Source organism: Humulus lupulus, chromosome 3, assembly GCF_963169125.1.
Source record: "Humulus lupulus chromosome 3, drHumLupu1.1, whole genome shotgun sequence".
In the NCBI taxonomy this organism is placed as follows: Eukaryota; Viridiplantae; Streptophyta; class Magnoliopsida; order Rosales; family Cannabaceae; genus Humulus; species Humulus lupulus.
In genome coordinates, this window is record NC_084795.1 from 127,476,592 (window position 1) to 127,490,758 (window position 14,167).

The window sequence follows — 14,167 nt, forward strand, 5'->3', positions numbered from 1 at the left end:
AAGAGGGAAGAAAAAGACACGAAGTAAACTTACTGCGGTGGCCTGATGGCGGAGAGCCTGGGAGATGAACATCACGTCCAGGTTGGCTATCGTGGCGTACCTCTTGAGCTGGAGGTTGGACATGGTGTTCCCCACCTGGTCCAACAGGTCCGCCGCCAAGGGGGTCGTGTCCTGCCCAAGCTTAGGGCGAAAGCCTGTCTCGGCAGCTGGCCGATCCACGATCGGCTGAGGGGCATTGAACGCCGCCGAGCGCTCCGCAAACTTGACCTGACGACGGATCGTCAGGGCCTTGTATGTCTCGTCTCTCCAGCCCCGACCATTCTCCCAGGTCCGGGAAATCAGCCGAGACTGCTCATCCCTCACGACTGCTTCCCCCTCTTCGAGTAGTGCCGGACGTATGGGGAAGGCCGGTAGTGCGGGAATCTCTTTCGCGCGCGAGCTGACTCTCGCCGTGCGACTCATCGACCGAGCCAACCCGCCTGGTCTGGGGCCTCTTCTTCCCGGTGCTGGACTCCTCAGCACCCGCGTCCAGGCCCCTTTTCCCGGAACTCCGGCTGGCCGCGGTTCCCGTCTCCAGATCAATTACTGGGTGTTGGGCAGAGCTGGGGACTGCAGCCGGGTCAACAGCCTGGATGGGGACCATGGCAAGCACTCCCCCATCGGGTCGAAGTTCCGCCCCTGGCGCCTCCTTGCTGAGGGTTGGGTTCGGGCTTGCCACTTCGTTTGTCTTTCTGGCAGCCTTCTTGGCTGCCCAGTCCTTGAGGAGTTGCCTCAGTTCGCTCGCGGGGGTAGACATGCTGGAGTTTCCTGCAAAAACACAGTAAAAAGAGTTAGTACGATTAACCAAGAGAATCAAAATCAAAACTAAGAGTGACCCGGGACGAACCCTCATCTAGGCCCCGGGCGCGACTCAACTCATCTAACGCGAAGGAATGGACTCGATCCCCCATGTCGTCCGGGTTCAAGAAATTCCCGTACTGAAGGAACCCGGACAAGAACATGAGAACCTCCGAGCCTACGGGGACGGGAGACGAAGGTCTCATCTCCCTGTCAGCCCCGAACGCGGGGCCTCGGAATGCTAGCCTATCCCTAGCTAAGTCCCCAACTTGGGGAGCATAAGTTAAGAGCAAAGGGGAGTTACCTCACCCCAATACACTATCCTCGGGGATCCCCGTGTTCGGTAGGGCATCCTCGAAGAGCTCTTCCAGCTCCTCCGAAGTGGCCGCCTCCGTTTGGGCCAGGTCCCTTTTCCAATTGGCCGCGTCGGCTCGCGCCGCTTTCTCCACCTCCGCGATGTGGTCCAGGGCCAGCTGTTCCCTGATGGCGACATTCTTCTCGCACTGGATTCCCCAAAGGTTCGGGATGACAATAGTTTGGTGGGCCGCGAGCATTCCGACTAGTCGGAGGTTGTCCGTGGTGACGTAGCCTCCTATGTCCAGGTCGTCTGCGCTCAGCCCGGAATAGTACCTCCTCCTTTCCAGGATGAACTGGGTGAGAGGAGTCTGGGTGAAAGGTCCTACCACCCGGAGTAACATGATGAGACACGGAGAAAAAGAAAGAAAAAAAAAAGAGGAAAATGATCGGGGAAGCACTTACCCACTCGTTGGAAGTCCAGCAGCATCGTGAGGTTCTTCTCCACGAGGAACCCGGACGTCATGAACCAGTAATGATGGACGTCCGGGGGATGCTTCCAAGAGCTGGTGGGAGCGGGATAGTTACCTCACGACTTTAGTCTGTAGAAGCCGTCCAAGGTCTTGTCCTTGGCGTTCACCTGCGGCTCCATCTTGTAGAAATACAAGATTTCGGCAGGGGTCGGCTCCGCGATCTCCTTCGCGATGCAGAATACTCGCCATCCCGCGAGCAGTCGGTAGGCTTGTGGCAGGAGCTGGAACGGTACGATCCCCACGTATGTCAAGAACCGCACGAAGTAGTCGTGAAGCGGGAGTGTGGCTCCTGCGCTGATATGGCCAGCGTTCCAGGCCCTGAACCCTTCTACGGACGTGTGCGCCCGCTCCTCTATCCTGGCCAGGTGGTTGTGGAAGAGACTGGGAGTGGACTCTATGCCCAGGCGTTTCTCCAGGATGTACATCATCCGGTAGTTCCGGAACAAGTTGGTCAGCATGTCCATCTCCCACCTGTTGCCCTTGGGGGTCCGGGACTCGGAGAGGACGACGGTGGCCCTGTTGACTTCCTCCTCTGAGTGAAGGGTGACACTCATGGCCATGATTGATAATCTGGGAACAAAGAAAAGAAACCAAGCAGTCAGTACCTAAACCCAAGAAAGTCGGTTAAGGTACGGGGGGTCTCCTAAGGACTGCTTGGAATCCCCTCTGGATCGGGTCCGGGATCACCAGGGAACCGCGAGAACTGGATCGGGAACGAAAAAGGGGCTACTAAGTAGGCTCCACCATCTGTCCAGGAAGCATCCGGACCCGGAGCAACCCGGACCAGGCGGCCTTCCTAACAATGTTCCTAAGTGTAAGCAAATTCTAGCAGCCTAAGCATATGAACTAAAAGAACAGCCTACGTTCATGCATTCACCAAGAAGTTCAAGAAGACTTACTGTGAGTAGTTGGCCGTAGAGGATGGTGGTTGTCTGACGGTAAGGACGGCAGAACTTCGTTCTTGAACTGGTGAAGCCGATTCAGTAACTCGTCGATAGGGCAGGCCCAGGATGTGCGCTCAGGCGGAGGGGCAGACACTGGGACTGTTGGAAATAGACGACGACGTAGAATAAGTAGGCGGTGAAGGATGTCGTCGGCGATATCGGACATATAAAGCTTCTCAGTCATTTGAGGAGTATTTATAAAGGCCCAAATCCTGGCCTCTAATCCAGCAGATAGAAATCTCCCCATCGAATAGTCCAAATTCGTGTAGGGGCATTTATGAGCATTCTTAAGCTAGATCCTCGCCATTTCTGATCTAACGGCTCAGGAGAGGCGAATGTCAAAGGTTGCCCCATCCTACGGTCCACATCAGCACAGAAGTATTAATGAAGGACCCCCGTGCGGATGGGACGCTTCGGAATCTGTGCTGACGCACTAGCCTAGGCTTAGCGACCCTTGAGGTGGTCAAGTGGCCTTTCGAGGTCAAGTGCCATCTTTGCAGCAGTCATCTGGCGACACGTGTATCCCTACCGTGAGGCGGGACTTAGGTAAACGTACCCAGACATTGGTAAATGGTCCAGGCTCAGTGTGCGGCCAGCGTCACTGCCCTTTGCCACGGACCCACGATTCCAAGCAGGAATTGGGAAGACAACCGTGGAGTATTCGAGAACAAGGCAAGCCTCCACCTCGCGGACCCAGGCGAAGGCTTGGGGGGTAAATGTTATCCCCATTTCCTGTCGTGGGCCCGGGACGATGGTCCAGGCCCATGGTCTAGGCGTTTGGATATGAGACCAACCCAGGCCCGCTTAGTACGGGAGTAACCAAGGGCTACAGCCCAAGTGTGGTTCCGGATCCGGATGGTGTCCGGGAAGGTGATCCAGGACAGTCGCCCAGGAGACGTATGGTCAGCTGGGATTATGGTCGAAGTGTACGCGAAACAATCCCGGAGCTTGGTAAACGGTCCGGGCCTCTGGTAAACGAAGAGGGACAGAGGTAAACGAACCCGGGTCATGTCCTCCAGGTTAGCAGGAAAAGGCATCCATGACTCTGAAGTCGCCCCACGACGCGTGGGATCTGTCCCCACTTTTCACCTGCGGAAAAGGGCACCTCGGGATTGCACGCGCGCTGTTTCAGACCTGCGCTGCCAAGTACACTGACTGGCTTTGTCCCCTGAATCTGCCTCGTAACTCGGAGTGCCCAGACCAAAAGCACCATTTTGTCGGGCGCAATATAGTTCTTGGGCCGCCCCATTGGGCCTTAATTATTCTTGGACCTGTGTATTTTTATCTTTTGTATTGGGCTTCCGCTAGAGAAGCCAAGAGTATCCACACCTTTGATGGGCCCGGGTCATACCCGGCCCAGACCTAGTGTTCATGTGAGCCTATAAATACAGGCGATAAAGCACTGGAAAAATGACCTCTCTTCGACTTGTATACAGTTACTCTGTCAAAACGTAGAGAGAAACCCCATTGTAAAAGACTTTCCAAGCTCTAATACAACTAACTCGTGGACTAAGGCTCATTAACACCCCAACCATGTAAAAATCCTGTTTTAATCTTCTAAATTCCATATCATTAGTCTTATATAATATTCATTAGTATAGTTTCCGAAAATCTCGGTAAACAATTATGTATTATATATTATTGTAATAATAATATTTTATAACATGTGAATTTATATTAATATAATTATTACATATCTAGTTTTGCATTAAATATTATTGTAATAATATATTATAATATTTAAATTTATATTAATATAATTATAAAATATTTATTGTGGCAAAATTTTATAAAAATTAGGATTAAATATTATATGTTATATACTATTGTAATCATATTTTATAACATTTTAATTTATATGGATATAATTAATAAATATCTAGTGTAGTATTAAATATTATTTTAATAATGACATTTTATAACATTTGAATTTATAATATTTAATGATATTTTATAATATTTGAATTTGATAATGATATTTTATAACATTTGAATTTATATTAATATAATTAATAAATATCTAATAACATTTTATAATATTTGAATTAATATTAATATAATTAATGCATATTTATTTTTAATTGGTATTAAAAGTATATTACATTGAATATTTGGAAATTTTCATTAAAATTAACCAAACAAAAAAATTGTTAAAACCACAAATTTATGTTAACTACAAACTTTTTATATAAAAGTGATATATATATATATATATGTGTGTGTGCGCGTGTAACGTACATGTGTTAAAAGTAACATTGAGCATAAAATATATATACACCTGAATACGTACATGAATAAATAAAGATTCATTAATTAAGGGAGCATTTGGAAAATTAAAATTGGTTATAATTTGGAGTAATTACTCGATTTATTGGTATCTTTGTATGACCATATAATTATATGGTAACCATGTAATTGAATATAATTGAGAGGACCCAATTACACTCTTCAATTATTATAGCTCCAATAAGAATTAAGAGTGTTTGGAAACAACTGAATTATTACTAAATAGTCGTGTAATTACTAGATAATAATTACATATATGAGGAATTACACTATATTTTAAAATACAAGGTGTGTGTTGGATATCAAGTGGTAATTACTTATAAATTCCTATTATCATGTTTGATAAAACAGTTAGTAATTACACATAAAATTAATATTATTTAATAAATACTATTTAAAATTGATAGTAATTAGTAAATACACATTGTAATTACACTCAATATTCATGGAGGTTATGAGGATTGATGAGTCTAATTGAGACCCCTCAATTATCTTAAATTACATAATTACTGTGTAATTACATGGTCAGACAATCACGCTAACTTGAGTATTTACTCCGAATTACACCAAATTCTAAATACAAAATGACTTTCCAAACGTACTTTAGGTATAATTACACTGTGTAGTTACTAAATACTATCTATTTTAAATAGTATTTATTATATAATATTATTTTTATGTGTAATTACTAACTATTTTGCCAAACATGACAATATGAATTGATTAGTAATTACTATTTAACATCTAAACTCACTTTGTATTTTAAGATATAGGGCGTGTTTGAAAACAATTGTGTAATTACTAGGGGTAGTAATTACATATTTGAGTAATTAAACTATATTTGAAAATACAAGATGTGTTTGGATGTCAAGTGATAATTACTTATGAATTCATATTATCATGCTAGTAATTACACAGAAAAAATATTATGTAATAAATACTATTTAAAATTGATAGTAATTAGTAATTACACAATGTAATTATTAATTATACAGTTATTTTCAAACACGTCCTAAAGAAAACTTAAATACATGATATATATAGGTCATGTTCGGTAACTATTTTATAAGTAGTTTTTTTATTAAATAATTAAAAATGACAATAAAGTAAACAAAATTATTCGGTAATATTTTTTATTTTTAAAATTTTTAAATAAATTTATTAAATTTTAAAAACAAAAATTTTGAGCTTTTAAATTTTTTTTAAATAGTTTTCGTTTTTTTTCAACCTCACCTGATGACAATTCCTCTCTTTCTTTTAAAAAAACAAAACATAAGTTACTAAACAAATTTTCTGTTATTTATCTATAAAAACAAAAAATAAAAACTTTTAGCAAACACATTATTATTTTATAAACCAAAAAATAATAAAAAAAAGAATTTCTATTTTTGTGATTAAGAAAACCGAAAAATAAAAATTTTAGCAAAAACAACAATAGATTTGACTTTATATAAATATAAGTTATTTGTTGCCAGGGATATATACTAGCATAGTTAATTAATCCCTTTTACAAAAATTAATGTATTAGACACCACAAATAAATGTTTATCGTTATTATGATGAGTCTATAAATATTTATTATTGTAATTAGATGTAGTATTGTTGTGTGGTGCCTCTCATTTAAATATATATATATAATAATTTTTTGTAAAAATAAATAGTGGAGGTGGTAAGCTTAAGCATTTGTGGGAATAATACATTTGAGAATCTTCTTTATCACAATATATCTGCCAAGGTTTCCATCATATACTGTGTATACTATAAATAGATAGATGCATAAATAATCTTTTAAAAATTTTTGTATTTTCATTCTTTTCACTATTCTTATTTTAGTACTATTTCTACAATTATTTATTTTGGGCCTCTTTCACAATTGGAAGAATATTTTTTAGACATTTTCGTCCTTTCCTTAATAAAATACAACAATTCTAAAAAAATTACAAAAAGGAAATACGACTAATATAAATCTTGATCTTATCTTTTTTTTAAATTATAATTTTGATTAATTTTGTATTTGTGATATTTTATAAATTAAACATTATATTATGATATATTATATTAAAATATGTAATAAAATACTAATAATTTTTTTATAAAAAAAGTATAATATTTTTACAAATATTATTATAGAAATGGGCTTTCTTATTTTGTTATAATATTTATTATTTTTAATCAAATAAAGTAACTTTATATCGTGTTTTGTCTTCTATTCACGGATTTCATGCGATTTACATATCCAAAAAAATAATGATGTGTATGCATGCAAATTGTGCAAAATGACATGACATATATATACTCTTTTTTTTCACATGTGGATCCTACCTAGAGAAATTTGATTGGGTATATACATATTATGTCGTTATATTTAAAGATTTGGCGCAAGAATTTGGTGAACACATCATTTCTCTTTTGAAAAATTAATACATATTGTTTAGTTGGCGAAATAAATAAAGAAACTAATGATTTTATTTTATATTTTGTAAAATATTGTTGACAAACAGGGAATGGTGACGGTGACTATGACAGCCTGGTTACCGCAGCTACATCCTTCCGCGTGCACAAAGCAACAATTAGACTTGGGACAGTGCCATGGCCCAACTCAAACTGAATTGGGTTGTTTGCTGCTAGGCCTCGGCTTCTTATCCATAGGCACCGGTGGTATCAGGCCATGCAGTATTCCTTTCGGCGTGGATCAGTTCGATCCGACCACCGACCAAGGACGAAATGGAATCAACAGCTTTTTCAACTGGTATAACCATATAAAATCATAGGAAAATTTTAGTACGAGGTGTCACTTTGACACTGTTTTCAGTAAGTAGAAAAAATATAATTGTAAATAGTTTTGTTATATAAGAGTCTAAATGCAGATATAATAAAGTCTCACAAGTATTTGATAAATTATTAATAATTTATAATATCATATTCAAGGTTTAAACAATTTATTGCATGTATGCATGTTTTGTTACTTTTTATACTTGTATAAAATAGATTATTTCAACCCTAATTTTGTTACAATAAATTATTCAAAATTATTTCTTAAAACTTCGTGAGATATCTGTTATAACCACAATATATACTGTCATATAAAATAATTTCTATTGTAATTTTTTCACTTGCAGAAAACTCAGAAAAATCCACTAAAAGTTAAAGTCACAAGTCCATATTAGAATCACCCTAAAATCATATTCACATTAATTTTTAAAAATTAATATTAATTAAATGTTATAAAATAATTTAATGTCATTTGACGTCGTACCATATTTGGTTTGATTCGCACGTAAAAATTTAATCCAAATAAAAATGTATGTGATGACAATGTTTATGGTTCACGTGTTGTTGTTATATGTAATATTATTTATATTAGATTAGAATTATGTGAGTCATATATAATATACATATTGGCTATATAAATATATATACAGTAACATTTACTTGCTAATGTATTATTATTATTATTTAAATAATGAGGTGATGACAACGTAACTGACAGGTATTATACCACATTCACGGTGGTCCTACTAATCACTCAGACTGTGGTCGTTTACATTCAAGACCACCTGAGTTGGGTGATAGGTTTTGGGATTCCGACAGTTCTCATGGCCTGCTCGATTGTATTCTTCTTCGTTGGGGCTCGTCTTTATAATCACGTGAAACCAGAGGGTAGCATATTTTCAGGTATTGCTCAGGTTTTCGTTGCTGCTTTTAAGAAGCGTCACCTTCAGATTCCGGCAGCCAGTGATGTCGACGGAGATGGCACAGTCTTATTTTATGATCCACCACTGAAAGGAGTTATTTTGTCAAAACTCCCTCGAACCAATCAGTTCAGGTACTTATACGTACGTTAATAATTATAACCATAACAAGATTTTTCTGATTATTTATTTGATTAAGTTTGATAATACTTTAATTATAAGCAAATTTAAAAAAGTACTTTAATTATAAGTAATATATATGCACATATAAAATATTTGTAATGATTTTTGTTTTTATCATTATTTGATTGATATGCATATAAGGTTGCTCATGATATTAATTTAGTCTTCACAAAAACGTGTTCTTTATTATTGTGTCTTTCAATTGATGATATCATGTAACACAGTGCAAAATTCAACCATGGAAAATATTGTGTAATAATTATTAGTATAAAATATCTTATATCTTTTTTTTTGGGCAAATGGCCATACCTTTTTTTGGTCAGGCAAGACCCAAGTTAACGCACTAGGATTTGGAATATATATAGTAATTTTTTTACATGACACAGTTCAATATATTAATATAAAATATTGCATAAGATTTTCAAATCATGTATATAGGATAATATTTGATCAAATTGGGAATTATATACATATAATATATATATGTTTGGTTATGTAAAAATAGCGATTGGTAGTGGATTTTTATTAATTATAATGGATGACTATAAATATAAATATACTTACACATTGTTGATTGGTTGTGTACGTATTATTTTTGTGTTATTGAACAAGCAAAACATCATTGTTCCTCAGAAACACAGATGCAATCGTTCAATTTAAAATGTTTTATACATGAGCGATTGGGGTAACTATATAGTGCCCAAATCATTTAAATCGACATACTGAAATTCATACAACTTAAAATTGAATTTTACATGTTTTAATTTAAAATAAATTATAAAAAATTTGATATTAAATTGCATATTAAGTGATGTTCAGCGTGTCTCATATTAATATTTTTTAATATATTATACATTATAATGCATCTAAGAGTAATATACCTGTAGTTAAATATTATATTAAAATTTTACGTAAATGTGGTCAATGTAGTGTAATATTTAAGTGCATCCAAATTCTATATTTGAATTGTAATTCACGAACTAAAATGTATATTTCAAAATCAAATAAAAATGCATTGATCATAACATATCAATTAAGTAAATCATATTATTAATTCTATTAACTTATGATAGCTAGGATCGTTACTTATTTCATTCCCCTTTCATTTTAGAATTACTAATTGTGTGTAATTGTCGACACAGGTATTTTGACAAAGCAGCTATAATATTAGAAAACGAGGTAAACCCAATAAACGGCACTCCCGTCAACAAATGGAGATTATGCAGCATTCAACAAGTTGAAGAAGTGAAGTGCTTAGTGAGAATCACACCAATATGGGCCTCAGGAATCATTAGCTTGACTGCCATAGTCCAACAATGGACTTTCACAATCTCACAAGCTCTCAAAATGGATCGTCACATGGGGTCTAACTTCGAGGTTCCAGCAGGGTCAATCAGTGTCATCTCGCTCATGACCATCGGCCTTTGGCTCCCTTTCTACGACCGCCTCCTCGTCCCGGCGCTCCGCCGAGTCACCAACCACGAGACTGGAATCACACTCCTCCAGAGAATTGGAATCGGAAACATATTCTCAATTCTCTCGATGGTAGTGGCCGGATTAGTCGAGAAGGAGAGAAGAGCAAGGGTTGACTCAGGGATGGCGCCGATGACGGTGTTCTGGTTGGCCCCACAATTGGCCCTAATGGGCTTTTGTGAAGCCTTTAACATGATAGGACTCATTGAGTTTTTCAACCGTCAATTTCCTGATCACATGAGGAGCATTGGAAATGCTCTGTTTTCCTGCTCTTTCGCTGGTGCTAGTTACACTAGCAGTGTTTTGGTTACGGTTGTCCATCGGGTCACGGCGACCCATGACCGACCAGATTGGTTGACCAATGATATTAATAAAGGGAGGTTGGACTATTTTTACTACCTTTTGGCTGGTTTGGGAGTCATTAACGTTGTTTATTTCCTCTATTGTGCTAATAGTTATCGTTATAAAGGGGCTGTCGTGGAAATGGAGGACAGAGCTACAAATATTGTAGATGTGGAGATGAATTCGGTGCTTAATAAAGGGATAACTACTTGATCTTGGTGATCATCACCATCAGGTAGTGATTATTGCTAGCTAGAAATAAGTGGCGATATATATATTTATATAAATATATGTAATATTTAGCTTATTTATATTGCCTAGTAACTCATCACAATGATACATATATATATGTACAATAAGTCAAAATTGTGATTTTGTCGTTAGCCCGATACAACATCTTATTAAAAAACAAATTTCTGACTTCAAGTATCCAGTAACTTGTTTGACATATGAAATTATATTAAAATAATAATTAAAGTTTATCATTTCTAAATTTTGGGTCTTCTAGGTTGCTCTAAGAATAATGTAGAAGGGTTATTAATTATGTTGCACAAGAGAACGACATAATAACCTCCAATATATATCTTCAATAATATTATGTAATTATGTGTTGGACGTAATAACGTAATATTATTCAAGATATTTATAATAATTTACTCAAAATTTAATTTTCACTAGTTTTGGATAATGTTTTAAACAAGTCTTCTTGAACCATCTGCTAAACTTGTTCACAAAATTGAGGTTACCATTAACTTACCAAACATCTTATAATTATAAAATTTAATCAGAAAGAGTTGAAATAAGTCAAACTCTAGGTTTGCTGCCTGCTGCAAGTGAGGTTTGTCTCTGAGTTACTAGAATATATACATCATTCACATATAAGGATTCTCACTTTTATCTGCTAGTTATAAGAGAAGGGCACACTCCATCAGCTGTGACAAAATCATTTACAAATCCTTTAGAAAATCACATTACCAAAGTAGTTGAATTACAGAAAAGCAATAGCACTAACCTCTCACATTTTTTGCAGCATAGACATTGGCTCAAAAATAAGCACTCGAGAGTTACCTTTGATGTGACATTAGATCCTATATACTTCTGCATCATCATCCAATAACTAATAACTCTGTCGAACCTACCAAAACAAGTAATAACTCAATTATTAAGTTTAAGCCTGACTAAAACCACTAACCACATAAAGAACCAATTACACAAAATCAACAAAATAATTACAATAGTATTGCCTCTTGTTCCCATCTCCTAAGTAATTAGTAGAACTAGCCAAACAAAAAGACAATATTCATTCGAAAACATGGCCATACAGATCTCCAAAATAGAAAGAAATGTGTTGAATTGAATAAAAAATCATAAAGATCATAAGCTATTTTCTAACAAACAGAGAATGCTCTTCTCCTGATTGATATACATATTTATATAAATATATATTATTTTGGTTCTGTACAAGATTTAAAAAAAAAACCCAGATTAAATAAAAATAAATTAATGCAATTGAGAGGGAGGCAGAGATATACCAAGCAAGTCCCATGCTGCTGCTACCACAAAGACGCGCCAGCCAACACGAAGAGACGACACCGCTGAAACTACGAAGAAGACGCCGACGCCGCTCCCACTGCGAACACGAATGACACCGCTGCCACCGACAAAACCTGCAGATGAGAGACAAAGATTGAGAGCTTAGGTGGGATGAGAGCCAGAGATGGAGATGGGGTGTGCATAGGGATGCACATTTTCTCCCATGGGGACGGGCCCTGTGGGGACCCGCCCCTAATGGGGCGGGGAATCCCCATCTAAATGGGAACGGGGCGGGAACGAGAATAACTTTCAATCCCGAATGTGAAATGGGGGTGGGAACTGCTCTAGCACTCCTCGCCCAAACCCGTTTAAATTTTTATATATTTTTGTAATATTTTATATGTATTTTATAATTTTCTTTTATATTTTTGTAGTATAATAGTAACTTTTTTATTATTTTAAAATTTATTTAGGATAATTTTTAATATTTTAAATAATAACATATAATTTATAATTTTTATTTTAAAATTTTAATTTAAAATGTATTTTTTAAATAAATGAGTTCCCATAGAGATTCTCCGCCCCAATAGGGGGTTCTCCACCCCGTCCCCAACGGGGAATAATCTACGGTTGGGTTACAGAATGTGAGATTAGGGTATTTGGCATTGGGCTTTATTAGTTGGGTCTTATCATAACTGTGAAAGTATCCATGCGTAAAAAAAAATTTTAATGCCACCTTACAAGTGGAAATATTTCCCTTCAAACAAAAATTTTAAATTCCAAATATTATTTAATTAATATATATTTAAAAAATTATAATATATGCAATATTAATAAATATATATTTTTGTATATATTAATAGGCAAAGAAGCTTACCACGACGAAGAGAACGCTTGGAGAAGATGACCCAATGCTAGAGGAAGACCCAATGAGGGGGGGAGGGGAGGGGGGGTAACAAGTTCCTTAGAGAAAACACTCAATGAGTGGCAAGACACCACCTTTAAAGGCCCCATTTGGCTAGGCACTTCACCATTGCGCTCCGGCAACTGAGTAGTTCCCGAGAAGAAGGAAGACACAAAGTGTTGGTTTTTATTGATCAAATCAGAGATTATGCGCAACGGAATAACAATCAAATTGTCAGATTAATCCCATAAGATTTCTAGATCTACTTCTTCACACTCATATATATATTGAATCAAGGGCAAGAATAGAAAAATTACCTCAGGTCCTTCCTTGTTGCTATCTTTTCGTATGACTGAATCCTTGAGATCTCACACCAAGATCTTCCAAAATGTTCTCAGGCACACAAAGAACGAGTGTGGGCTCGCTATACAAATAATATGCAATAATTATTTATCAGATGTTCTCAACACATGAGATCTGATAAAGTTTGGACCTAGGTTTTGTGAAGAACAATAACCTTTGTTTTTGTCACTGTTTTCTTTTCTCTGAGAGAATCCTAGATATTTTTCTATCCCTGAAAAATTACGTTCTGTGAAAACTGATATCCAATATTTAATAATATCCAATATATTAAAATATTTGTTATTTTAAACAAATTCAAAATAACTGATCAGTTATCAGATTTTTGTTTAGATAATAATATTTTAATCATATTAAAATATCTCATTATTTATTTAATATTTAAATAACTAAAATTGTGGAATCAAGAGACTAAGTCCATCTCTTATGTGTGTAGCACAATGCCTGTGCACTGTGCCACACGTGTACCACATGCCTGTGCAGGCATGTGATTTTTCCCAATTTTTATTATTATTTAAATATCAAAAATCCCAAAAATAAATTAATTCAAAATTAATTATATTTTTGTTAAATCAAATAATTAATTAATTACACATAATTAAACAATAATTATGTTTGATACATAGAAAAATACTTTACTTATCACATAAGTCCTTTTTGCCCATTTTTTGTATTTGCCTTTGACAGTGATTGTTTGAGCCATTTCAGGGACCATGGACCTATAACATTAAGCTCCAATAAATTGAAACTAAATAATTAAACTCTTTAATTATAATAGTTAATTTA

The 14,167-nt window shown here is 36.5% G+C and overlaps 1 protein-coding gene across 1 annotated transcript in view; it reads left to right on the forward strand.

Annotated features, from left to right (window-relative positions):
- The window catches only part of LOC133823134 (protein NRT1/ PTR FAMILY 2.13-like), a 28,319-nt gene extending 17,315 nt beyond the window's left edge, over positions 1 to 11,004 (forward strand). Inside the window, exons 3-5 of the mRNA XM_062255741.1 lie at positions 7,396 to 7,643; positions 8,385 to 8,720; positions 9,912 to 11,004. Of these exons, the coding sequence (XP_062111725.1) occupies positions 7,396 to 7,643; positions 8,385 to 8,720; positions 9,912 to 10,797 (1,470 nt within the window). The 3' untranslated portion in view covers positions 10,798 to 11,004. The remainder of the gene's footprint in view (positions 1 to 7,395; positions 7,644 to 8,384; positions 8,721 to 9,911) is intronic.
- The last annotated feature ends 3,163 nt before the right edge of the window (positions 11,005 to 14,167 follow it).